Genomic DNA, 26,734 nt, shown 5'->3' with positions numbered 1-26,734 from the left:
CCCCCCCCCACCCTGGGCCCTTCCGATAACTCACTCCGTGAGCGGGGGACAGGAGGAAAGCCAGGTGCACACAGAGGTGGCTCCCAGTCCCTGCCTCAGCCAGGAATAGGACACCCACCTCACCGCGGGCCCCATTCCCAAAGATCCTCACAACAACCCAGCAAGCTAGATCTCGTCATCCTCATCAGACAGTCAAGGAAACTAAGGCTGGGGCTGGTCAGGCTCACTGCCCAAGGACGCTCACTGACACCAGTCCCCAGCTCCTAGGTCTCCTCCGTACCCCAGAGGCCACTCATGGGGGTGGCTGCCTGGGAGGCGGGCAGGGGGGTGTCAGTGTGAGAAAGGCTATGGTCTTAAGGAGGCTGGGTTGGCCTGCGCTGGTTTTCCAGGTCAGTGCAAGGCTGGCTAAGATGCACCCTCCCGCCCCCTACAGACACACTGGCTGCCAGGTCAGGGCAGCTCAGCCCTCCCCTGGCCAAATACAGCCACTTCTATTCCTGACATTCCAATCAAGGGGCCCCAGCTGCTCCTTCGGTCCCCTGGTGCCCCTTTCCTGGCTCCCCACCCTCAGAAGACAGCCCCCCCCGGAATGAACCCAACTCACTCCAACTGCCATTTCAACCTGTCTCCTCCTAGACTGTCCTCCACCAAGACCAGGAAAATTTTCTGGGTCCCCTCAGTGATTGGGGTCATGCCCACTCCTCTAGTGGAGCTAGAACCACCCTGGGCCTCAGTTTCCCCTTATGGAAAGAAGGAGGGCAAGTGACCCAAGGCCCTAACAGGGTATTTCTTCTTCTCTCTCCCTCTCTCAACACACACACACACACCCCTCATAGCCACAACTCCTGCCTGTGCTCTGTGGCTAGCCCACTTTGATGACTTTGATTACTGTCTCCCATAGCAATCAGTCACCAGACAGACTATGGCTGCCAATGTTTCCTCTCCCAGAAGGGAAGGTACCCCGTGTGTCCCCAGAAGACTGGCCACACGTCCCCAGAAGGCAGCAGAAGCCAAGCCCCGTGGAGGGCGTGTTCCCACTAAGGCTTCTGAGGAGATATTCAAAATCCTTCCTCTGATCCCCCCCAGCCCCCTGAGAACAAAAATGACTCTTGCATTTTACAGAGGAAAGGAGGGATCTGCTCAAATCTCACAGAGGGCAAGAGTCAAAGATCAAATCTGCAGACTACCAGGCCCAGACCAGAAGTGCAGACTTCCATCCCAGATCAGCCTGGTGGGGCCCCTGTATTCTCGATCCCTCTACCTACCTTGACAAATGAGAAGCTAAGTGACTATCGTGCTTCCTGCAGAATGGGTGGATGTGATGTCCGTCTGTGTCAACTTGCCTCAGCCACAGTACCCAGTGATTTAACCAAACACAATCTGGATGTTGTCTGAGGACAGTTAACATCTACAATCACTTGACCTTGAGTAAAGGAGATCGCTCTCCATCATGAGGACAGGCCTCCTCCCATCAACTGAAGGTGCAAAGAGTAAAAACTAAGGCTTCCCAGAGAAGAAATTCTGCCTCCAGGCAGCAACACCAGCTTCTATCTGATTGACCTAGACCACTGGCCTGCCCTAGAGATCCCACACCGGCCAGTCTCCGCTGTCGCGTGAGTCACTCCCTTCAAATAAAGTCTCATAATATACACACCGGCATAGCTCAGAGACGATGCAAGTTCAATTCTAGACTACCATACTAGAGCCAACTGCCCCAGTAAAGCCCGTCAGATGACTTTTTTGGTTTCCCAGTGCATATCAAAGGTAAAAGTTATGTTTACACTAGACTATAATCTCATAAGTGTGCAAAGGCATTATGTCTAAAAATTTACACAAGTTAAAAAATACTTAATGGCTAAAAAAGGCTAATCCTCACCTGAGCTTTCAGCAAGTCACCTTTCCGCCCTGTGCAGGGTCTTGCCTCCGTGCTGACTGCAGCTGACCTATCCGAGCGGGGGCTGCCAAAGTCTGGCGAGGCCGTGGCAATTTCGCAAAGTAAGACAATAACATTAGCCACGGCGATGGACTCTTCCTTTCACGGACCATTCCTCTGACACTGTCTGAGAGCATCTACCCACAGCATGACTTTTTTTATCACTGGAGCCAATCCTCTCAAACTGCTCTCTGCTTTGTCCACTAAGTGTGTGCACGACTCTGAATCCTCGGTGGCCTTTCCAACATCCCCACGGCATCTTCACCGGGAACAGACGCCCTCTCGAGAAACTGCTTTGTTTGTTCGTCCACAAGAAGCAACTCCCCGCCCACCCAAGTTTGATCACAAGCTGGCAGCCAGGCCCACACATCTTCAGGCTCCGTGGCGAACCCTAGTTCTCCTGCCATTTCCACCACGTCTGTGGCTACTTTCCCCACTAAAGTCTTAAACCTCCAATGGGGGGGGGGGGATGAAAAAGGCAAACCCGGCAAAGCGCACTATAAAGAGATACGTCTGTGTATACCTCCTACTAGTCGCTTCTGGGAAGAACCCTGGATGCAAATAAGATGTCAAAAAACGGACTCCTACCAACGTAAACTTCCAATGGCCATGGCAGGGTCAGTTCGACCAAATGATAATAATAATAATAACAGCATTGGGTTACAACTTTTTTTTTTAAAGTGAATATCCAGGTATCATACTGACATAAATAAATAACTGAATAAAACAATAAGGGCTCAGAGATAGTGGGCTGAATAGGGACAGTAGAATGTGAAAGAACAGTCGAATTCTATCTATCCATGTAGAAGGAGTGATGGAAACATAGACTCAAATAAACTCAAACTAAGCGACAGTCTAAGAAATATCGGACACGTATTCTTCAAAAGTGCCCAAGTCATGAGAGACAGAGAGGGACTGCCGAACTGTCCCGGCGGGGTGGAGGCGAAGCCGGCAGACAGCTAAATGCAATGTGGGATCCTGACGTGGGTCTGGGATCCGGAAAGGGGCGGTGCTGGAAAAAACCAGCGAACTCTGCTAAGATCTGTGGATTAGTAACAGCATCCCACCGGTGTTAATTTCCTGGTTTCGATCATTACACAATAGATCTGTAAAGCTGTCAACATTTGGGGAAGCTGAATGAAGGGCATATGGGAACTCTGAACTATTTTGGCAAACCTTCCGTGAGTTTAAAATCATTAAAAAAAAAAAAAACTTTTTTTAAGTGAGTTCTAAAAAAGACACAGATTAAGGGTCAGAATGAGAGCCGGAAGGCAGTTAAAGAATTAGGTCTTTGGGAGGAAAGAGGGATTCGATGTGGGAAGGTCCCAGATGCCTCAACGAATCAGAGGAGGGATGCTCAGATGAGAGAAGGAAGAAGGCAGGCTGCTCAGGGTGCATATAGCACACAGATCTGACCTCTGGATAAGGAGACACGGAGTATATGGGCCTCCCAGCTCTGGGACCCTCACCTAGAGAGAGCCAGACCTGGCTAACGACCATGACACCACCACCACCACCATAGATGTCACGGGTCACAGGCCACTAAGCACCAGGAGCTGAAAGCACACTCCATATTGACTAATTTCACCCCATTATAATCCTGCAGGAAGGTCTTTATGACCTCAGTTTATAGATGAGGAAACTGAGAATCTGCAGTAAATGACCCCAAGTCACTGCACTATAAACAAGGGAAGCAGGGAACAAATCCAGCTCAGACTCCCAAGCTCCCAAACCTCAAAAACAAAAGAGAACTTGACTACCCCCAGTCTATCTTCCCTCTGCACAGCACAAGATGGCTGCTAAGAGCTTACCATCTCACCAGACATCCTGGTCCAGGGGGGACCATACTCATTGTCTTCCCTGAAGATTAAAGCTGGCTTGGTCATACAGAATTCCCTCCACCCAACCCGGCAGCGTCTGTCTGGGACCCCACTCCCAAGGCAGTGACAATGACACAAAATGCTGGGATTCCTGACGGCTCTGAGCACTGTCTATGCACTCACTCATTTAACCCTTATGTGACAAGGCAGGGACAGATCAGAAGCCCATCACAAAGTGTGTTGAAGAAGAAAACTCAGAAACGGATCAGGTTTCTCACCCTACCGTGTACAGGTCAGACTCTCTCCTCGAGGCTCTCCGTAAGTCTGGATTCTATTCCTGGGCCCCAGTCCCACCACCTTCCCGGCTAGGTGAGCAGGCGGCTCAACCATCCCAGCCTGGGTCCTGCTCTGGGCCCTAGGGGATTACCGTAATGCCTACCTCTTCGTGTTATTGTGAGGATTAGATGAAATGGCTCCTGTCCATGCCAGGATAGGGGATCTTTGTAAGCCAGGCACTCGTGGTGGAATTCAAGCCAGTGTGCTCTTCCTAGCGCAGGAGAGGGCACTGGAGCCTTTCTGCTGTTCCTCCAATCACGTATGACCCACGAGTGACCTTCCTCCCCGGCTTCCTTCAGCAGAACCCAGTTTGAACCCAGACACCTCTGGACACCCTCGCTTGGGTGCTCAGGCCCAGCAGGTGGAAGCCGGCCAGGGGGTTAATCTGTGACGCACTCAGAGCTTTCTTCTGCCTCAGGACATACATATCCCTCTCTTCCTAACAGCCCCCCACGAACATCCCAGCCTGCTTGCCAGCTACAGGGGACAAATGACCAAGTCACTCATCAGCCAGAGACCAGAACCCTCAGAGAAGAGGGGGTGGGGCCTCAGAGGTCCTCAGAGGCAGGGCAAAGCAGGGCACAGGAAAGGGGGTGACCCCAGGCAGGTGACCCCAGGCAGAAGAACCAATGTGGGGGAGGGGGAGGGAGTGTGGGCCATTGTCACTGTGGCGGAGCTGGCCAGACCTGCAAGCTGGTAGATTTCTGGGGCACTTGGCTGTCTGTTATCCTTGGGTCTCAGAATAACAGAATAACATATGAGTTACCATGTATTGAGAAAGAGCCTATCACATGTCAGGATCTTACCAAATCCATTTTCTCTAATCCTCACATCAACCTTGCAAGGTTGGCTGATATCAATGTCACCAGTTCTATATTGATGAGGAAAGCAGATTTCGGAGGTTGAATGACTTGTCTGATATGACACAGCTCACATAAATGGCAGAGTCAAGATCTACCTGACCCCAAGGCCAGAGGAGCTCCAACTCCCCAGCTTCCCCTCTTGGGACAGGCAGGCTCTGGAAACTGCTCGAGGTCAGTGGCCCGGGAGGCTCAGAAGTTTAAGACAGTCTTGGCTGCTAGGGAGAGCCATGCAGGAAAGAATGCTGGGTTCTGGGAAGGCAGCTCAGGACCCCAGGAGGGAGGGGCTCACCGTGCCCCAGGATTGGGGAGCCCACTTCTCCCTCACCCTCTCTGCCTAGCCGGCTCCAGCAGAGACTGTAAACCCTCATGCTAAAAGCTGGAAGCAGTGGAGGAGGCTGGTATGGGCCAGGGATCTAGGAGTCACCCTGTTCCCTCCCGCAGCGTGGACAAGCTTCCCCATCTGCGCCACACCATGGGCCCCAGGCCTCACCAGATCTCTCACACTTTCAGTGGGAAACTGCTGGCCTCTGTTCCCTCCCACATATTTCACCACACGTCCTGTCTCAACAGGACCCCAGGGTTTCCCTCTCCCTTCCCCCTCTCTGGCTCCAAGTCTCCAACTCCCATTCGCCCCCTCTCCCTGCTCTGGGCTCGCACCCTCCCCCTTTCAAAGTCCTCTGTTTCCTCAGAGGCAGCAATCCCCTATGGGATGTTTACACAGCCCCAGAGTCAGAAACACTGCAAACTATGAGACCTTTGGGGAGCCACATTCCAGGAAAATGAGAAGCTCAGTGTCACTTTCTCCCCCCGCCCCCCCAGCCCTCCCCGCCTCGCCCCCTCCCCGCCGGGGTGTGTATGTGTGTGCCTGCTCGTACTCACTGCTAGGACACATGCCCCAAGCTCACTTATTAACTCCTGAAGGTCCTACACGCTATTACCTCAGAGAGAACTTTAGGAAGATGGAGCAGGGGTGGGCAGGGGTATAAAAATGTACAACTTCTTGCAAATTTTTATAACACAACAAGGAAACAGCTTCCCTCCCAAGACCTACGTTATCCTTGACCCGCAACGCAGGGGGGGAAGTGGAAGCCAGGAGAACACAGAGGCCAGAGGAACCAGTGGCTTCCTGGGGAACGTAAACCCAGGAAAGCTGAGGAGTATCCAGGGCAAACACGGGTTACTCGGGTGCTGTCAGGGAACCCCAGCATCAGAATCTTTGGGGACATTACGTAGTACTATATATCCTTGGACCTGAGTCCAGGCTCACTGAACCAAAGCCGAGGGTGGCAAGAACATGCTTAATGGGCTCACCAGGTGATGTGGGACCCACTGACAGGTGATGTGAGAGAAGAGTGACTCATGGCTCTTCCCCCTTAGAAATCGGAAAACAAGCCTCAGCAGCAGATGGTAGAGGCCAAAAGCAGAATGGGGTGGGCCCCGCTGTAGGGAAAAGTCATCAGGCTTGGGAGCCCCAACTTCCCAGAGTTTGACCTCGGTGTTCTCATTCAACAGTGCATCCAACAACATCTGCTTTAGGTGTGTTTTCTCAAGGACGAAAGGAGTCAAGTGTCACATAGCCGCCACGCAGAGGACACTCAAGAAACAGTGGCCACAGAGTGATTGCAATGAAGAATCCCATAAAACTAAGAGGAAAAAAGTAGGGTCCTTGAAAAAGCCAACAAAGTTGACAAGCATTTAGGTAGACCGACCAAGAACAAAAGAGAGAAGACCCAAAGTACTAGAATCAGAAATGGAGCAGATGCTCCTGCCGACCTCATGGAACTAAAAAGAATCGTGAAGGAAGACTACAATCATATGCCAATAAATTAGATAGCCAAGAGAAAATGGACAAATTCCTAAAAAGACACCAATGTCCTGAGGCGCCTGTGTAGCTCAGTCGGTTAAGCGTCTCATTCTTAATCTCAGCTCAGGTCATGATCTCGGGGTCATGAGATGGAGACCCACAGTGGCTCCACGCTCAGCATGGAGTCTGCTTGGGATTCTCTCTCCCTCTCCCTTTGCTCTTCCCGCTCTCTCTCTCTTTCATATATAAATAAATAAAATCATATTTTAGAAAAGACATAAACTTCCAAAACTGACTGAAGAGGAAACAGAAAACTGGAAGAGACCCCTAACAAGTAAAGAGATTGATCTCACAATCAAAAACTGCCCACAAAAAAAAAAAAAAAAAGCCCAGACTCAAACTGTTTCACATGTGAATTCTACCAAACATGTAAAGAAGAATCAATATTAATTCTTCCCAAACTTCCAAAAGTTGGAAAAGGGGCAAACATTCTCCAACTCATTCTGTGAAGCCAGTATTACCTTGATGCCAAAACCAGACAAAGACGTTATAAGAGAAAGAAAACGAAAAACCAATATCTGTTATGAACAAAGACGCAAAAACGTTCAACTACACACTAAAAAATAAAGCCAGCTACATTTAATAATAATTATACACCATGACCAAATGGGATTTGCCCCAGGAATGCAGGGCTGTTTTCACACCTGAAAATCAACTAGAGTAATCCCATTCCATAATTAAACTCCTTAATACAATCCATATCAAAGGTATAGAAAAAAACAAAACCACTGATCACCTCAATAGATGCAGAAAAAGATTTTGACAAAATCCAGTAATATCTCCTGATTTATTAAAAAAACACTCAATGAGCTAAAAATAGAAGGAAATGCCCCTAACAAAGGGTATCACAAAAAAAAACCCACAGCCATCATCATGCTTAACTGTGAATAAAGCCAAGAGTGAGATTAAGATTTCTGCTCTTGCTACTTCTGATCCATACAGTATGGGAGGTTCTAGCCAGCAAACTGGGGGGATGAAAGGGATAAGAAATCAAAAACATCCAGGATGGAAAGGAAGGAGTGAAAGCACCTCTATCCACAGATTACATGACCTCATATATTGAAAACCCTAAATAATTCACTTAAAAACTATTAGAACTCCCCTGAAGCAAATAATGCATCATATTTTTTTATTTTTTTTTATTAACATTATAATGTATTATTAGCCCCAGGGGTACAGGTTTGTGAATCGCCAGGTTTACACATTTCACAGCACTCACCAGAGCACATACCTTCCCCAATGTCCATAACCCAACCACCCTCTCCCTAGCCTTCTCCCCCCAGCAACCCTCAGTTAATGCATCATATGTTAATAAAAATAAATAAATAAAATAAAAACTATTAAAACTAATGAATTCATCAGGTTGCAGGATAAATCTCCAATGTTCAAAAATCTGTTGTATTTCTACACACTATACATGTATTTCTTCTATACAGCCATCTGAAAATGAAATTAAGAAAACAATTCCCGGGGCGCCTGGGTGGCTCAGTGGGTTAAAGCCTCTGCCTTCGGCTCAGGTCATGGTCTCAGGGTCCTGGGATCGAGCCCCACATCGGGCTCTCTGCTCGGCAGGGAGCCTGCTTCCTCCTCTCTCTCTGCCTGCCTCTCTGCCTACTTGTGATATCTGTCTGTCAAATAAATAAATAAAATCTTTAAAAATAAATAAATAAATAATAAAAAAAGAAAAAAGAAAAAAAAAGAAAAGAAAACGATTCCCTTTAAAGAAATTCCATTTCTTCCATTGAAAAGAATAAAATACTTAGGAATACATTTTACAAAACATACTCTGAAAACTACAAAACCGTGTTGAAAGAAATTAAAGAAGTTCTAAATAAATGGAAAGACATCCCACGCTCATGGCTCGGAAGACTCAATATCGTTAAAGTAGTAATACTCCCCAGGTGGATAGATTAAATTCAACGCAATCCCTACTAGAATCCCAGTAGGTTGCTTTGCAGAAATTGATAGGCTGATCCTAAAACTCAGGGACCCAGAACAGCCCTAGCAATCTTCAAAAAGAAGACTCACACTTCCCAATTTTAATACTTAATACGAAGCAACAGTTATCAGAATAGTGTGCTACTAGCATAAAGATAGCCATATGTATCAATGAAATAGAATCAAATCCAGAAATAAACCCCCACACACACCCATAGTCAATTGATTTTTTGACAGGGTTGCCAAGATCATTCAATGGGGAAAGAACAGCCTTTTCAACAAATAGTTTTGGGACGACTGGTTAGCCACATATAAAGGAATGCAGTTGGGCGCTTACCTCATACCCTATATAAAAATTAACTCGGGGTGTCTGGGTGGCTCAGTGGGTTAAGTGTCTGCCTTTGGCTCATGTCATGATCTCAGAGTCCTAGGATCAAGCCTCACATCTGGCTCCCTGAGCAGCAAGGAGTCTGCTTCTCCGCCTTCCTCACCACCCCTGTCTACCCCGCCCAACTCCCGGCTCGCACACTCACCCATGATCTCTCTCTCTAATAAATAAATAAAATATTTTTTTAAAATAACTCTCAAAGGATGAAAGACCTAACTGCAAGAGCCAACACTATTAAATTTTTCGACGAAAACGTAGGGTCAAATCTTCATGACCTTGGATTTGGCAATGAATTCTTAGGTATGACACCAAAAGCAAAAGTCATTATATATATATATATATATATATATATATATATATATATATATATAAAACAGACTGTATCAAAATTTTGCACTTTTGTGCTACAAAGTGAAAGGACAACCCACAGAATAGGAAAAAAATACCTCAAATCATATCTGATAAGGGACCTGTATCATGAACATAAAAACAAAACTTACAACTCAATAACAAGGACAACCCAATTTTTTAAGTGGGCAAAGAATCTGAAGAGCCATTTCTCCAAAGATACACTAATGACTAATAAATGCATGAGAAGATACTCAGCATCACTAGTCATCAGGGAAATCAAAGCAAAACCACGAGGAGAGGTCACTTCCTATCCACTAGGATGGCTAGAATCAAAAAGTCAGATAAGCTGCGACGAGGATGGGGAGAAATCATAACCTTCCCCCATTGCTGGTGAGGATGTAAAATGGTGCAGCTATGTCATGCATGGTCTGGACTGTGTCCCTCTAAAAAGATATGTTGAGGTCCCAATCCCCAGCATCTGAGAGCGTGCCCTTATGCGGAAGTAGGTTCTTTACGGAGATAATCAAGTTAGAATGAGCTGCTTGTTGTGAGCCCTAATCCAGCATGCCTGGTTACTGGAGACTGGAGACCGGCAGACACAGAGGGAAGACAATGAGAAGACACACGGGGAAAATACCACACGAAGACAGAAGACTGGGGAGATGCCGCTTTAAGACGAGAAGTACCACTGATCGCCAGCAAACCCCCAGGCACTAGGGAGAGGTAAGAAAGGATCTCCTCTACACCTATTAGAGGAGCATGGCCCTGCCAACACCTTGATTTGGGACTTCCAGACCCCAGAAATGTAAGACCATAAATTTCTGTTGTTTAAAGTCACGAGTTTGTAATACTTTGTTACAGCAGACGTAGAAAACGAATAGAAGCTACTTTGAAAAACAATCTAGCAGTTCCTCCAAAAGTTAAGCAGAATTACCGTATGACCCTGCAATTCCACTCCTAGGCACATACAATTGGCCCTTGAACAAGGGGTTATGGGCACCAACAATCTGAACAGTGAAAATCCCCATTTAACTTTTGACTCCCCCAAAACTTAACTACTAATAACCTACTGTTGACTGAGAAACCTCACCGATAACATCAGGTCAGTTAACACAATTTTTTTCATTGAAATTGACACATATTTTACATGGCATATATTACATACTGTAGTTTTACAATAAAGTAAGCTAGAGGAAAGAAAATGTTAACAAAAACCTCATAAGGAAGAGAAAATACATTTACCATCCTGTAAAAATCTGTGTATAAAGTGGACCTGTGCAGTTCACACCTGTGTTTTTCGAGGCATCCAGGAGAAATGAAAACATACAGTCACAGAAAGACTTAGACATGAATATTCATGACAGCGTTATTCATGATAATTGAAGATGGAAACAACCCAAATGTCCACCCATTGATGCATGGGTAAACAAAATGTGGTAGACTCTCATGATGGAATATTATTCAGCCACAAAAAGGATGTGTCTTAAAAACATTACGCTAAGCAAAAAAAGCCAATCACGAAATCCATACATTTCTATTATTCTATTCATATGAAATCTCCAGAACAGGGAAATATGTTGGGACGGAAAGTAAATCACTGGTTGCCCAGGACTGGGGCAGAGGTGGGGGGGGGAAGGATGGAAGGACTGAGTAGCAATAGCTATCAAGTACAGGTTTCTTTTCAAGGGGACGAAAAGATTCTGACACGGATGGTCAGTGCCAGACCAAGAGAGAAATGGAGACGGGTCTTCAGAAACTGTAGACCAGTGGTTCTCAAACTTGGCTGCCAAGGGGACTTACCTGGCAAGGTTTTCGTTAAATCAACTTTATCAAGAGAGAATTTAAATACAATAAATGCAACCCTTTGAAGGATATAGTCCAAGGAGTTGGACAGATGTATACATCTGCCTAACTATCACCACCATCAAGATAAAGAACATTTCTATCACCCAAAAAATTTCCCACACACCCTCTGGCAAGCTTCCCACCACCCCAGTTCCAGAAAACTACTAATCTGCTTTTTGCCATCATGGCTTCCGACTTTTAAGAACTTCAGAAAAATGGAATCATCTAGCATGCGCTTCTGTGTCTGGCTTCCTTCCCTCAGCAGTATTGTCAACATTCACTCACAACGCCATGTGTAACAACTGTTCATTGCTTTTCGTCGCTTGGTAATTTTCAACTGGCCCATAATATCACATATTTCTCCACTCATCTGTTGTTGAATATTTGTTTTTTCCAGTTTGGGGTTATTGTGCATAAAGCTGCTATGAAAATTCATGTTTTTTGTGGGCATGTTTCCATTTCTCTCTGGTAAATACCTCGGAATGGCTTTGCTGGGTCAGGCAAGTGTGTGTGTAACTTCATAAGGAATGGTCAAACTGCTTTCTGGAATGGTTGTACCATTTTACACTCCCAGTGCTGGTTGCCACTTTTAAAATTCCCAATGCCTGATCTTGCCCCAAAGCAACTAAATCCAACTCTGGGGAGAAGGACCCAGGCATCATTACCTCCCTAGGTGACTCTCCTGTATAGATAAAGCCTTTGGAACCACTGCTACAATCTCAGGAGCCCTGGGGCAAGCAAACAAGCAAAAGACACATCATATTTGCCTGCACCATTTCCTCTTGCCTTCTTGATAATGGACAGAAGAGGAGAAACACATAAGCAAGTATCTTGCCAAGTCCACACTTTGCCCTGTGTTGGTCACTCAGATTTTCCCCACCTTCCAGGAGTTAGAAGGCAGGAAGAATACAAAATAATAAATATTGGCAACTTTTTCACCACTTGATCTAGAACATGGCATATAGTTGGGTCATCACTCTCAGGGCTCCCGAGAGCCCTACGAGATAGGTCCTACTCTCATCCCCATCGTATGAGGGAACTGGAGCACAGAGAGCTTAAGGAACTTGCCCAAGGTCACACAACCAATTAGGGATGCACTCAGGATTTAAATGCAATACTCTGCCTTCAAGGCCAAAGAACAACAGATGGATCCTGGGGCTGCGAGCCTCCCCCAGTCCAGCTATAACCGGAGCATATGACCTCAAACCTCCAGCAAAACCACGAAGGAAACACAAGCAGGTGTGTTTATGAGAGAGCGGGAAAGGTGGTGTGTCATAAGACTGAAAGGCGGGGGTTCATTATAGGATTTCCTTTCCTTTCAAGCTTAAAGGATGAGATTTAAACTCCTCTGGTACAGGAGTGGAGACCAAGTCATTGCTGGTGCTCGGGACAGGGAAGAGCCAGGGTCTGGGAAGAGGGAAGGAGAAAGAGAAAAAGAGAAACAGAAGGTGAGTAGAAGCCGCCTGGAGGCTGAGGTGGGACAGTTTGCCTGCCCAGCAGTCGCCTGATACCTTCCTTTCATTCACATCTGAACTGGAATGAGCATTCTGCTGGAAGGAGCAGCATTTTTCATCTGCGACTACTATTTTAAACAAGGGGCAAATCAGGAGCAAGAAAAGCATTTCTCAAAAACATATTAGGGCTTAGCCAAACGGTGTGGGCTACGTGGGTACTCCTCGGATCATCTTTGCAACTTTTCTGTAAATCTAAGACAACTTTAAATTTACAAGTTCCCTTTAAAATAATAGATAAACAGATGAGAGTTAGCTAGTTTGATAAAATGCACCTGGAGGTTGTGGAATCCTAGAGCGGGGGAGCGAGAAGAAACACAAAACGGAAGAAAATCTGCCGTGTATATACACACTGTGGGTATGCTGGAATGAGGTGGAAGACAAATCCTGGACCATCCATTTTAACCCTCAACAGGAGAGAAGCAACTGGGGACAGATAAGGACCCCATGAGACAGAGGGATGGGGACTAAGGAGGCTCGGAACTGCCTCCAAGGGATTCGGAGTCGGGAACTGGAGGGTGGCATTTCCATCCACTGGGGTGACTCCCCAGTGCCCAAACCAGCCCTCTCTCTGTCTGTCTCACTGTCTTCCCTTCTCATCTGCTCCCCACCCATGGATTAGGGCAGTGCCAGAATCACGTAGAAAGCCTCTGGCCCTTAGCCAAGTCGGCTACCCTCCCCAGGCCCCAGTTTTGGATCTATAAAACGGGGCTGCCATGAGCCCAGCCCACCTCACAGAACTGAGAAGGTGAATGAAGATGTTTGTGTATTACAAAGTTCTGTGTCAACAGAGATGATTAGAAGTTCCTAGTCACATCTGTTCAGAATAGCCCCAAACTGCAAATAACCCAAACAGCAATCAACAGTGGGATGGATAAGCAAACTGTGGTTTGTTCATAGGCTGGAATACAACACAGCAATCAAAAAGAATGAGCCACTGTAATATGCAAAAGGACAGAATGTTGAGTGAATGAAGCCAGGCAGAAGCGTCAACAGGGGCATCTGGGTGGCGCTGTCCGTTGAGCATCTGACGCTTGGTTTCAGCCCAGCTCATGATCTCAGGGTCGTGGGATTGAGCCCCATGTCAGGCTCTGCACTCAACATGGAGTCAGCTTAAGACTCCCTCTCCCTTTCCTTCAGCCCCTCCCCGCTCCGTACTCTCTCTCTCTCTCTAAAACAAATAAATCATTTTTTTTTAAAAAGAGTAAATGTACTGTATGATTCAATTTATAAGAAGTTCAGAAAGAGGCAAAACTAATCTGCGATGGCAGAAGTAAAACAAGAAATTTCCTTTAGGGGATACTGTCTTGGAAGGGTGCAAAAGGGCACTTTCGAGCGCTGGAAATGTTCTAGATCTTGATCTGGTTCATATACAGGTACCAGCTTACTGATGTGTGTACTTGACGGCACGTGAGTTATACTCCTGCTAGAAAATGTAAATGACTAAACGTATGTGGAGTGTGAGTCTCTGTCAGAAGCTCAGAGGGCTATTTGGAAGGATATTATGAAATGATTTTGCTGCTCCTTCTCTCCCGCTCTCAAGCCCTCCCTCGCCCCACTCCTCTGCCTCTCTCTAAATAGGAGCCTCTTGTTCCTCAACATTCCTTTATTCCACTCCTTTACTCCTTCATCGGAACCCCTACAGTGAGTCAGGGACTATTCTAGAAGCTGAAGGTACAGGCTAACTCTCAGCCCTCCTTTGCGCAATTAAACAGGTACTTCATATCTACTCAGGGGCCCCTGCTCAGCAGCAGGGAGCATTTCTCTCAAGCAGGTCCCAGTGGCAAGAACTGGGCATTGAATTTCTGAGATCCCTTCCAGTCTTCACCTGTGGTTCAAGAAAGGAGGAAGGCGCCTACTGTGTGCTGGTGTGCGTTTATTTCTCTACAACATAGGTCACAGAGCTGGAAGGCAGCAGGGGTAGAGGGACAGGTTTGATTCCTACCTCTCTGCCCTTCCCAACACTGCCAAGGACCACCCTCCCAGGAGCCAGGTCAACCTCGCCCTCTCTCTGAGCATCCGTGAAGTTGGCCTCCGAGGTGGCCCCTCCATTGATTCCTGCCTCCAAGTAATCATGTCTTTACATAGGTCCCTCCCATAGTCAATGACGATGACCTAGACAACAAACAGGATTCTGTAAACATAACAGTATTTGTCTTCCAAGGCGAGGACAAAAAGACATTGTGGCCACCACGTTGCTCTCTCTTGAACCACCCACTTTAAGGAAGCCAGCCACCATGTTGTGAGGACACTCAAGCAGCCCCATGGAGAGCACCATGGGGCAAGAAACTAGGACCTCCTGCCAACAGCCCACACCAACTCAATAGCCACATGAATGAACCACTTGGAAGCAGCTCCTCCAGCCCCAGTCAGGCCTTCAGATGACCACAGCCCCAGCTGACGTCTTGAGTGCTGCCCCACGAGAGATCCCCAGCCAGAACCAGCCAGCCAAGCCCCTCCCAAATTTCTCACCCATGGAAACTGCATGGGATACTAAATGCTTGTGGCTGCTTTCTGCTACTAACCTTGGGGGGAGATTGTTACACCTATTGCTGTGTAAATAATACAGCCCCTCTCAGATCAGATCATGGTTCATGTTGCAAGAACACTCTGGAAGGTAGCATGTTAAGGCATCCAGAACTACCCACTCTCCAGAGGGGTGACCAGTGCAGGCTGAGTTTGAGAGGACAAGAGAGAACACACATATGCAAGAAATCCCCAGCATGTGGGAAAAGAGCTGTGAAATAAGAAATCAAGCAAAGCAGAAATCTTGGCACCTTCTTCCCTAGAAATTTCTCACACACTCCATCTATCTCGGTAAATGGAACCATGTGCACCCCGTGACTCTAGCCAAAAACCTGGAGTCATCCCTGGACCCATTCTCTCTCACACACCCAACATCTCATTCATCAGCCAAGTTCTGGGCTCTACCTCAGAATGTATCCCAGATCTGGCCCCTTTTCACTGCCTTTCCGGCAAGCACCATGGACTAAGCCACCAGCCTCCCCCACCTGGACCATGTCAGCAACCTGCTGGCCCATCTCCCTAGCCTACCCTGTGCTTGCTCAAGTCCAGAGCAGCCTTCTCAAAACAGAGATCCGATCATGTCCTATGTGCTCAAAACGCTCCTGGGCTCACTATTCTCCAGTGACATGACCTTCTTTCAAGCATTTGATAAGCTCATCTCACCTCAGGGCCTTTGCACTTGCTCTTCCAACTTCCAGGTCACCAAGGAACATCAACATTTGGGTCTCACCTCATGTGATCCTTCCTCTGAAAAGTCTTCCTGGGTCACATTAGCCTAATCACTCTCTAACACACTGCTTTACTTCATTTCCTTCATAGCATGTTTATCCTACTTATTGTCTGTCTCCCCCAGGAGAATGTCAATCCCATGAGGGCAAATGCCTTATCTGTCTTATATACCCAGAACACTGCCTGGCCCTTGGAAAGAGCTCAGTAAGCATTTGTGTAATGAGCCCTGTCTAGAGGTAAGGGGATGGATGAGATGATCTCCAAGTTGATCTGGTTATAAAATCCAGAGGACAGAGCTCTGCTGTGTGTGCTGGGGCTCCCACCGCCCTTCCCGGCAGGAGGAAAAGGCAGGGCAGTAGTAAGATCTGTGGTTTTAGGGGAAAGACTTGCCAGCTGGGTGGAGTGCACACCACCAGTGCATCCCATTTCCTATAGAGGAAAATCCTCTAAAAGGCTCTTTCTGTCTGTCTGGCCATGCCCACCTCTACCCTCTGGGCTGTCCTCCAGGGCTAGGCAGAGCAGAATTTTGCTACAACCTACAGCCTGGGGGATTCTGAGTCCCCAGCATTTCCAAGAATTGCCAGGCAGGTTATGCCCCCAGAAATCATTTCTGGCATCCCTCTGGCATCTCAGCCCCCATTCAACCAGACTCAGACCCTTCAATGCCAGTGTGTTCATTCCATCATCCTGTCTAAAGGCATCTGCTGCGGCAAGAGACAGAAAGCCAAGGGGGAGGGGCAGGGAAAGATTAAGGAACATCAGCAAGGTGGGATCTTTAGAAGGAAGCACCAAGGCCCAGGGACAAAGATGGTGAGGAGTTACACCATGAGACCTTGGGAAAGTCATTAGCCCTTTGGGTGCCTCAGTTTCCTTATTCATAAAACAATGGGATCTTTCAGCCTGTTTTACGCCATGATGGGATTAAAAGAATAAAGTCAGATAATGCACTGAAGTGCTTTCTAAAGCCCAAAGCGCTGTACAAACATTCATTGTTATTAAGAGAAGCAGGTGCAGAAAGGAAGAGAGAAAGGGAGTAGACAGGGGAGGAGCGAGAAGGCGCAGCCTCTGGGGTTAAAGGGTGGAGAAGCTCTGCTCTGGATAAAGAGAACAGGGAGGCAGATGTAGGGAGAAGCAGAAACTCACTGCCCACCCCCACCAAGGGAGACAAGGCTTCGAGAAGCAGAAAAGCAAAAGGCAATGGGAGGGGCAGCTCTCCAGGTGTGCCCACTGTGAGCCAGGCCCTTTGCAATTCTGCTAGGAGGGCACTCCTACCTGGAGTTTACCGATGGGGAGACGGCCCCAGCAAGACCAAGGATTTTGCTTGAGCAAGGTCACCCGGGAGGAAATGGATTACCTCGCAGATCTGTCCACTCCATGAGCACCCTTCTCTACAATAATCCTTGGCGCTTGGAGTGACGGGTTGATGATAATGACCAGTTACTCCATTCTGGAGCACCTACCTTACATCAGGCACTGACCTGGGCACTTTCACACCCATTATCCCATTTCATCCTCATAATAACCTCTTCTTATTCCCGTCCACTCAAAGATGAAACAGGCTCACAGAGGTTGCATGACTGGCCCAAGGTCATTCAGCAAATAAAGAAGCAAAGGATGAGATGAACCAGATACTGAGTCTCCACTGCCCCGTGCATGCTTTTGAAACTTCCTCCCTCCTCCTTCCATTCACTGAACTCCTTCCAAAAAGATCTGGGGTGAACAGCAAAGGTGGGCTGCAAGGGCAGGGGAAGATGAGCCATCATGGCGGGCTGCACAGACGGACAGGTAAGGCCCGGCATTTCCACCTCCAGAAAACTGGGCCCATGTGACAGAACAGCCGCCCTCCCAGATAAGCCATCATAACCCAGCACTCTAAGAAGCCCGCTCCTGACCCATTACTCCTCTGTCCAGGCCTGAGAGGATGCAGCAGGGCTCCAAGCCAGCCAGGCCAACCCTCTAGCCTTCTTGCCTCAGTTTTCTTCTCTCACCTAGGCTAGCCTTGAAACACCGATGGGGAAACTGAGGACTAAAGTGCCACCTGGCCAATAACAAGAGTGAGATGATCTCGAAAGAGGTTCTGTGCCCAGGGAAAGCCTGACCTCTGACCTCATCCCCACTTCCCCACCTATCCCGTTTTCCCGCCATTGGCCTCCTTTGGCTGTGGCCCCCACCCCAAGTTTTTCCAGACTGCCTAAATTGGGCCAACCAGGGCTCTGTGCCGCCCAGGGGATAAATGAAATGCATCCCCCTCCTCCTTCATTCCCCGAACCAGCGCCCCCTCCCCCAACTAAGGGAAATACTTTCAAAGTCCCCTCCCTTGGAGCTTGGTTCCCGCCAGCCACCTTCAGGAGCTGCTCAGACCCCGCACCGCGGCCCCCCCACCCCCGGCCTCGCCTTCACCTTGACCCGAGCCCGCTCCCGGCCCGAAGCTTTGCATAAACAAAGAGCCGGGCAGGGGACGACCCGGGCACCGCCCCCGGCCCGCCGGCGCCCCCTGCTCCCGTCCCGGACCCGAGCCAGTCCCGTCCCGGAGCCCCCCCGCGGAGCCTACCGGCCCGCGGCCGCTTACCTTGGCCTGGCATTTCCGATGACAGGAGAAGCTGCAGACTGCGAGAGGGCGAGACACAGAAAGAAAGTTTAGCCGCGAGGTATGAAATGGAAACTTGGGCGAAATCTCCTCCCACCCCCGCCCGCACTCAGCTCTCGGGAGGGAAGGAGGGAAGGAGGGAAGGAGGGAAGGAGGAACGGAGGGAGGAGGGGGCGGAGGGGGGCGGCTGCCGCAGCTCCCCGGGGCCTGCGGGGCGGGAACGCCCGGGACTGCGGACCCGCGGGCCGCGGAGGCGCCGAGCCCCCATTGCCAGAGCCCCCGGGGGGCGGGCGCGGGGAGGTGGGAGGGGCGGGGGGGAACCTACTGCCCGGCTGGATCTGTGCCAGGGGCAGAGGTGGCCGGGACCCAGGCCCCGTGGCAGCCGCGCCAAGGAATACGGCTTGGGGGGTGGGGCGGGGTTCTCCCATTACATACACACCAGGCAGGCAGGCAGCCGGCACCCCAGGAACCGTGATCGCTGACTCTCCCCCAGAGAGAGACGCACACACCCAATTTACGGTCCAGGAGAAGACGGGTGCACACACACATGCACACTCACCAATAACCACTATCCCCGTGCACTCGGCCAGACATGTACACATACACATATATATACACACATAGACTCACACACACTCACACTCATGCCCCAGGGAAACCTCTGACTCAGGGGCACCAGCACACACACTTTCACAGGACACCCCCAGCATACAGCGCGACACAGGCATTGGACACGGACACACGGATAGATGAGCCTTACGCAGGCTCACAAACTCCTTGTGCATCATTTGAAACACACACACACACACACACACACACACACACACACACACCAGACTTAACTCTGCCCTCCCACCACCAGAAGCTGGAATCAAATTTCCTATGGGGTTCCCTCAGTCTGGAATGTCCCAGCCCTGCCTGCCCCACCCCCAGGGCCCTCCACCCTGGAGTTTGGTGGTCCCCTCCCACCAGGTCTCACGGATGGGGTAAGGGGTCTTCTGAGCTGATCTTCTGCACTGACTTGACCTTGTTAGCTGCTGAGATGGGGCAGGGGCGGGAGGTGGTGGTAGGAGTCAGGGAGGCCGGGGAGAGCAGCCCCAACCCCAAATCCTTGGCAAGCACAGCCCTGGGCCACAGCCCGCTGCCACGGCCTCTTGGATCTACAGTTCATCCAACCCTTCCTGGCTTTGAGCCAACCTGATTCTCAGCTGAATGCAAAAGGGGGAGACTGAGGCATAGATAAAGGCCCAGAGCTGCCAAAAGAGGGCTGTCCATACTAAGGCTTCTGATTGGTCTGTAGGAGTGGAAGTCTGGGATGTGACCTTGGCCACTGGCCCTGCCTGGGAACTTGTTCTCCCAGAACCTAGTCCTGGCCCCAGCTCAGGCCTGTGACTCAGTTGTTGCTGAGCAAGCCTTTCCTAACCCCACCAGCCACCCAGGCCAGCTCAGGGACTTCTGCACCCCTGACCACACCAGGACATACGCACCCCTGGCCACCCAAATCAAATCATGCCCATCTGTCTAGCCTTTCTGCTTCTCTCTTGCCTTACCCCACCCCACCCCCACTACCCCCAAGGATGGCAATTCCCCTCCAGACACCCCAGCCCCACCCCCATGCCTTCTTTCCTGGCCTTGGAATGTGGAATTGAGAAAGCCTCAGGCCATGTGGCTTGAGCTGGCCCTTCCAGCCAGGCAGGCGCCCCACTGGGCCACTACCTCCAAACAGAAGGACCTTTCCCCTTCCTCTGCTGATCAAATCCCAACCCTCCTGGAATAAGTCCTGGGCCCCTCCTCTGTTCCCTACGTCCTTAAAGGTATCACCACACAGAGCACGTTTCCCCCACCGCCTTGGTCCCTATAACTGTGGGCTCCCTTCAGAGGAAGGACCTGTCTCTCTCTCTCTCTTTCTCTCACTACACAATACCTGGTCCACAGTAGAAGCTTAATAAATGATTAAGGAGTTGGACCTGACTAAAGATCTCCCCTGGAGTTTATGTGTTTCCCCATTTAATCATTCCCACCCCACTCTCAGCTTTCCCTTGAGCCATACCCTGCCTGCCCCCAACATTTCATGATCCATCAAAAAAGCATTCCTTAAGTGTCCACTCTGGGCCTACTGACCCCAGTCAAGATACCAACAGCACAATGACCTCTGGGACTCCAACTTCAAGTAACTGACAGTTCACAGAATGCGCCAAACCCTTTCCTACCTCAGGGCCTTCGCACTTGCTGTTCTGGCTGCCTGGACCATTCTTTTTCACCCCAGCTGTCTGTCCATTGCTCACCAAGCCAAATCCTTCTTCTCCTTCTAGAGTCCACTGAAAGCCATCCATCAACTCCAAGAGCCTTTTCCTGACCACCTTAATGACATTAGGCACCTCCCATATTCTTTCTCGGCAAGACCCTGATATTTCCTTCTTAATACAGTTCATAGTCTGAAGTCAACATGGGTAACTACTGCTCGCTTATGAATAAGTCTACCTCCCTACACTAGACCTATGAGGGCAGGGAGCATGCCTGTCTCATTCACAGCAAATCCCCAGTAGCTAGAACACTTTCTGATCCAGCCCCTGGGACACACAGCTGAATGCAGCATCTTTGTGGAAATGGCAAGAAGGTGCCCTTTCTCCAGGCAGACCCAACTCTGTACCTGGGTGCACGGTCTGGAGAGCAAAGCGTGCTGCTTCCAGTGCTCTCTCTGTTAGGTGCCCTTGGCAGTGAACAGCCTGCATGACCGTCCGGGGCAGCTCCGCCTGTTGCACAGTGGGCAGACACTCAACAAATGCCCTTGGGTGGAAGGCAGATGGAGAGATCATTGGGCAACTGCAGTACAGTGAGCCGAGGGCTCCGTGAGTGCTGGAATGCAGAGGGTGCCCTTGAGAGCTCTCCAGTGGGGAGCAAAGGAAGACCTTCCCCAGGCCCCAGCCCGGAACACAAAAGTTCCGCAAACTCCACTCAAGTGGCAGGTTCCCAGCAGCTCTGCCGGTGGATTTGTACACCTTAGGAGCACCCATGCCCACCCCCAGAGAGGCCCTCTTGGGCTGAGCGCCCTCCAGGAATGGTGCCCCTAGTCTGGCCACCCTTCTCCGGTCTCCCCCAGGGGGCAGTATTTCCTACTCTAACTGGCAGTTCCCGTGCTGTCACATGGAATTTGGGCATGCCATTCTCTACTGGCTTCCCGCTTTCCAGATCCATGGCACGTTCAAATGTGCTCCAGGAAGGGAAACTGCGGCAGCCAGTGTTTTCTGCCTCCTGGAGGCACACCTTCCTGTCATCCTCTCCCACAGTGAATGGCGCTGGCTTATGTACCCCCACTGAATATTGTAGAAACGCTGGCATGTGACTCCTGAGGCTCTGTCATCAAAGGCATGGTGGCTTCAGCCCTGGTGTCTCCGATCACTGGCTCTGGGGGAAGCCAGGTACCACCCAGGATGCATGAGGACCTCCAGGCGATGCTATAGAGAGGCCCACATGATGAACAGCTGGGGTCCCCCACCACCAGTCAGTACCAACTCGGCAGGCGCGTGGACCAAACCACCTTGCAAGCAGACCCTCCGGTCCCCGTCAGGCCCTCCGATGACTATGACCCCAGCTGACATCCTGACTACATTTGCGAGAGATCCAGACCACCCCGTGAAGCCACACATGAAAACCTGACCTTCAGAAACCATGTGAGATCATAATTTCATATCTGTTGTAAATTGCTAAGTTTGGGGACAAATTTGTTGTGTAGCTCCAGATAACCAACACAGAGACCAGAGCCCAGGAGCCCTCAGAAAGCAAGAGGCTAAAGGCTGATGCTGGACACTGAGGCCAGAAGCCACCTCCCCAGTCCTTCCTTGCGCCCCAAGAACAGGCATGTTCATCTCTGAAATTCCTTCTTCCCTTTCCTTCCCCCTACCAAGAACTAGTCATCATGTCCCAGAAAGTAACTCCAAAGAGGCTGTCCAATCTCCCTCCTTCCTGCCAGTTCAGACCAATTATCCTTCCCTGGGCCCTGTCTCTCCAGCTTTCCCCGCCCCCTTTAATCCACAGAGCCGCAGGCCATTCTCAAGTGCAAACTAACCACACTGCACTCCTGCTTAGAACCGTTTTGTCCAGCCCCTCAGCACACTTATAACACCCTTGCCGCCACTTCCAGCCACTGCCCCCAAAAGAGATCTGCCATCCTGAACTCCCCAAAAGGACACTGAATCTAGTACGTCTGAAATGGGGAACTCCTATACATCCTCCAACGCCCATTTCAAAATGTCCCTCCCTGGATAATCAGGCACTCAAAGATGATCCCTCCCTCCTCTGTGCTCCCAGTGAGGTCCTGTTCAACCTGGCAGTTTTGTGTCCTGCCCCTCCTCCTGGCACAAGGTCTGACATACAGATGGGGCTCAACAAATGTGGTGTAAATTTAAAAACTGGAAGAATTCTTCCCAGCCTAAACCACTGGGACCAATGCTGATGTTCTGGGGCAATGGAAGAGCCACAGTAGAGGGTGGATGAACCCCACTTTTCCGCTCCAGCCCCTGCTGGGAGAGGGCCAGTGTGGACCATGGCCACTGCTTTCTGAGTGCCTCAGGACACACACCACCCATGATCCAAACTGGTCCAGCTCTCCATCTACCCGCTTTCCTATCTGGCTGCATGGAGACTGGCTCTCAGCCCAGATGTTGGTCATGCTCTGCGACCTGGGACCAGTTAGCCACTCTGAATCTCTTCGTTCTCCTCATCTATAAAATGGGGGCAATAGTAGCATCTTTCCCAGGGTTGTTGTGAGAATTGACGGACTTCGTGTGTGTGGCTGGCCCTGAGGATGCTCTGTGGAAGGTTGTAGCTGGCATCAGCATTGGAGAGCCCCTGTCTCCTAATCAGGACACCGGGTTCTAGTCCTGAGGACCATCGTACAACTGTGTGACCCGAAGCAAGTACCTCTCACTCTCTGGTCCCCACCACACCCTGCTGACTCACACTCGTTAGCCTAGATTAGCCCTGAAACCCCCCCCAGCTGCTGAGCCCTAGAACAGAGGGTCCTCAAGCCATCTCCCCGCTGCGAGAGCCTGGGGCACCCCACTGGTCTCTCCACCAGTCACCACATGCCTCTTCCTCCCTTCGACAATGGAAGCGTGAGCAAGCCTGGGTTCCAACCCTGAATGCATCCCAGACTCTATGAAACACCCAGCCTGCGGTCAACAGGGAGGCACACTCTGCAAAGTACCCCTCCTCATTGTGGGGGAACCGGGGCAGGAAAACGCCAGCCTTCCCATCCTGCTGGGCTTCGCGCTTGAGTCCTCCCCAGACACACATCCCAGGCCCCACCCCACCTTGGTCCCCTGGCTCCCGCAGAAGGCTGGCCTCATAAGCCAGTGACTCCACAAGATGAAGCCCCCTGGGGAGGGATCCTGTCAAACCAAAGCTTGGTAGAGCCCCAGGAGCCTCATGTCTGCCCATGGGTATCAGCATGCCCCCCCCATCCCCGCCCAGCAGGGCCCAGCCAGTGGCAGGGCTGAGAGCCCCAGCGTGTGGAGGGGTCCACAGGTTACCTACTGGGGTGGAAAACCGCACCCCCCAACCCCATTCTGAGCCGGCTCCCGCCTCACTGGGCTGCTGGGACTCTGTCCTGAGGGGGCTTCCTGCCCTCCCGGGAACACAGGAAGCCAACATTGTTGGGATCTAAATGGCCTTTTCCTCCCAGCCTCAGCTCGGAAAATGAGCACATAGCCTCAGTGTGCACCTGACCCCAGCAGGAACCGCCCACACCCCCAGTGGGCCTCAGCTCCTTTCTCCAGCTGGCAGAGAGACTGGCCCAACCACCCACCTGCGCGCACAGCCTCACGGCCTTTCCCTGCCCCACTTATCTCCACAGCCTGGCCTGGAGGTGTATGATGGATTCTATAATGTGTCAGCTCAGGTAGGCTATCTATCATACCCAGATAGTTGTTCAGCATGATCCTAGATGTTTCTGGGAAGGGGCTTTTGTGGATAAGATTAACACTGAAATCAGCAGACGTTGAGTAAAGCACATTAACCTCCATTATGTGGGTGGGCCTCGTCCAACTAGTTGAAGGCCTGAATAAAAAACAAAGACTGATTTCCCCAAGCAAGAAGGGACTCTGCCAGCTGACTGGTTTTGAATCTGAACTGCAACTCTTCCCTGGGTATCTAGCCTGACCACAGATTTTGGATTTGCCAAGCCCCCATAATTGCATGAGCCAATTCCTTAAAATAAATTATCTATCTATCCATCCATACATACATCCCATTGGTTTTGTTTCTCTGGGGTACCCCAAGTAATACAAGGTATCTCAGGGCATGGCCAGGGGTGTGGGTGCCGTGTGGCTCTGAAGTTCAAGCAAGAAGAAACCTTGATGTTCCCATCCAATGGTTTTCAAATTTTCATGCAGATGGAGTCTTACGGGGAACCTCAGTGATCTTGGTCAACATTGACTAAATGCTTGATCTGAGTTCTTTATGTGTACCTATTATCTCATTTAATCCCCAAAGTAACCTGAGGAGGGAGGTGTGCTATGTGTCTCATCTGAAAGGAGAGGTGACTAAGGCGCATACGGGTGACACAGTCTGCTTGAGTTCTTACTGGTAAGGGGCAGAGCTGGGATATGAATCCAGGACATTTGGGCTAAGCGCAAGACCACCATCCATTCTGCCTCCCAATATGTCTAACCTCTAAAACCAGAGTTGTTCTGATTAAAGTATGCAGGAGTTCCAGAACCCCAACCCCTCAAGCCTTCCCCCTTAGGTTTCCCCCTTTCCTACCTTCTCAGACCCCTAAATCATCTCCAGAAAAACCTTACAGGTCTGTTGGATGAGTTTAGAGCCTCTGATCTAGTCCAATCCGTCCTTTAGAGAAATGGGAAAGCTAGGCCCAGAGAAGTTAAGTTTCTCACCCAAGCTCACACAGCCGGGCCATGGCAAGCCAGGACTAGAAGCCATGGGTCTTCCCACCCTACCAGGCTGCCTCTAATGACTCCAAAGAGGTCCTCAGGCAGAGGGTAGAAGCTGGGGTCCCCACTGAAGTAACAGAGGACAAAGAGTTCCCTGCAACAAGGCTTCCCCACATCCAGCCGGTAAGGGCTTCTGGGTAGGTTTGTCCCATTGAGAGCCTAATTATCTTTCCCAAGTGCATCCCCCTTGGGGGAAACAGCAGACGACTTCCCCGATCTTCCAGGTCGATCAGAGGCATTGAGAAGAGAAGTAATCTAAGCTTTGCCCCCCAATCCAGGCCCAGATGGCAGCCCTTGGGCTCTTAAGCTGGCATTCTGGTCTCTTCCCTTGGGTTTCAGCCTAGCAGAGGGCCAGGGCGCTTTGGCAAGGCTGTAGGCTCCCTAGAGCACTGCCGCAAGCATCTGTGAGAAACCCTTTGTTTGAACGGAGGAACTCTTAGACATCCGTCAAGACCCAGCCTACATCTGCCTTCCCTGATGAACCCTGGTAGGAAAATCTCTGCTAAGTCAGAGAGGACCTTTCACACACACCTCTCTGTCAGCTTTGCCTCCATTTTCTGTGATTGTCAGATGGCCTGTCTGCCTCTCAGGTCAGGGGCTGGGTCTTGGCTCCAGTACCTGGCTCCGCTTTGGGCCCAGAGGGGGCGCGGTTCACGATCGGCAGATGGCTGCACGTGTGTTTGCAGCGGGTGAAGCGGCTGCCTCTAGGACAGTGAGCAGGCCTTTACAGACTCCGACCAGGGAGTTTTTCAGACTCCCCCTTTCCCCATATGGCCCTCGGTGCCATTCTTGGTCCAGCCCCTTCTCTCTAGCTGAGGAAACTGAGTCCTGAGCGGTGACGTAACTTATCTGAGGTCACACAGCCTCTGAGTGGCAGGGCCACAAATAGAGCCCAGACCCCTAACAGAGGCCCCGGGGCCTCCTCTCCTGCCACTGTCTCATCATTCCATCTCCCCACACAGGGAGACTTAGTCCCTAACGCCAGCATTCGTGTTACAGCCACACACAGAACCTCCGTGTTCCTCAAGGTGACCACCTGCCCAGGAACCCAGGACAGGGTTTATTATTAACCCCACAGCACACAGGAGGAAAC

At 50.2% G+C, this 26,734-nt stretch overlaps 1 protein-coding gene across 1 annotated transcript in view; it reads right to left on the bottom strand.

The window, feature by feature from the left end:
- Positions 1-4,192: 4,192 nt before the first annotated feature.
- LOC116863036 (SH3 and cysteine-rich domain-containing protein 2-like) overlaps positions 4,193-26,734 on the bottom strand; it is a 45,136-nt gene continuing 22,594 nt past the window's right edge. Inside the window, exons 3-4 of the mRNA XM_032850519.1 lie at positions 18,674-18,711; positions 4,193-4,300 (exon numbers count right to left, since the gene is read on the bottom strand). Coding sequence (XP_032706410.1) covers positions 4,214-4,300; positions 18,674-18,711 — 125 coding nt within the window. The 3' untranslated portion in view covers positions 4,193-4,213. The remainder of the gene's footprint in view (positions 4,301-18,673; positions 18,712-26,734) is intronic.

Source organism: Lontra canadensis, unplaced genomic scaffold (genome assembly GCF_010015895.1).
Source record: "Lontra canadensis isolate GAN:19392208 unplaced genomic scaffold, GSC_riverotter_1.0 scaffold472, whole genome shotgun sequence".
Lineage (NCBI taxonomy): Eukaryota > Metazoa > Chordata > Mammalia > Carnivora > Mustelidae > Lontra > Lontra canadensis.
Note: the sequence above shows the minus strand (reverse complement) of the source record. Positions and strands in the feature narration are given on the sequence as shown.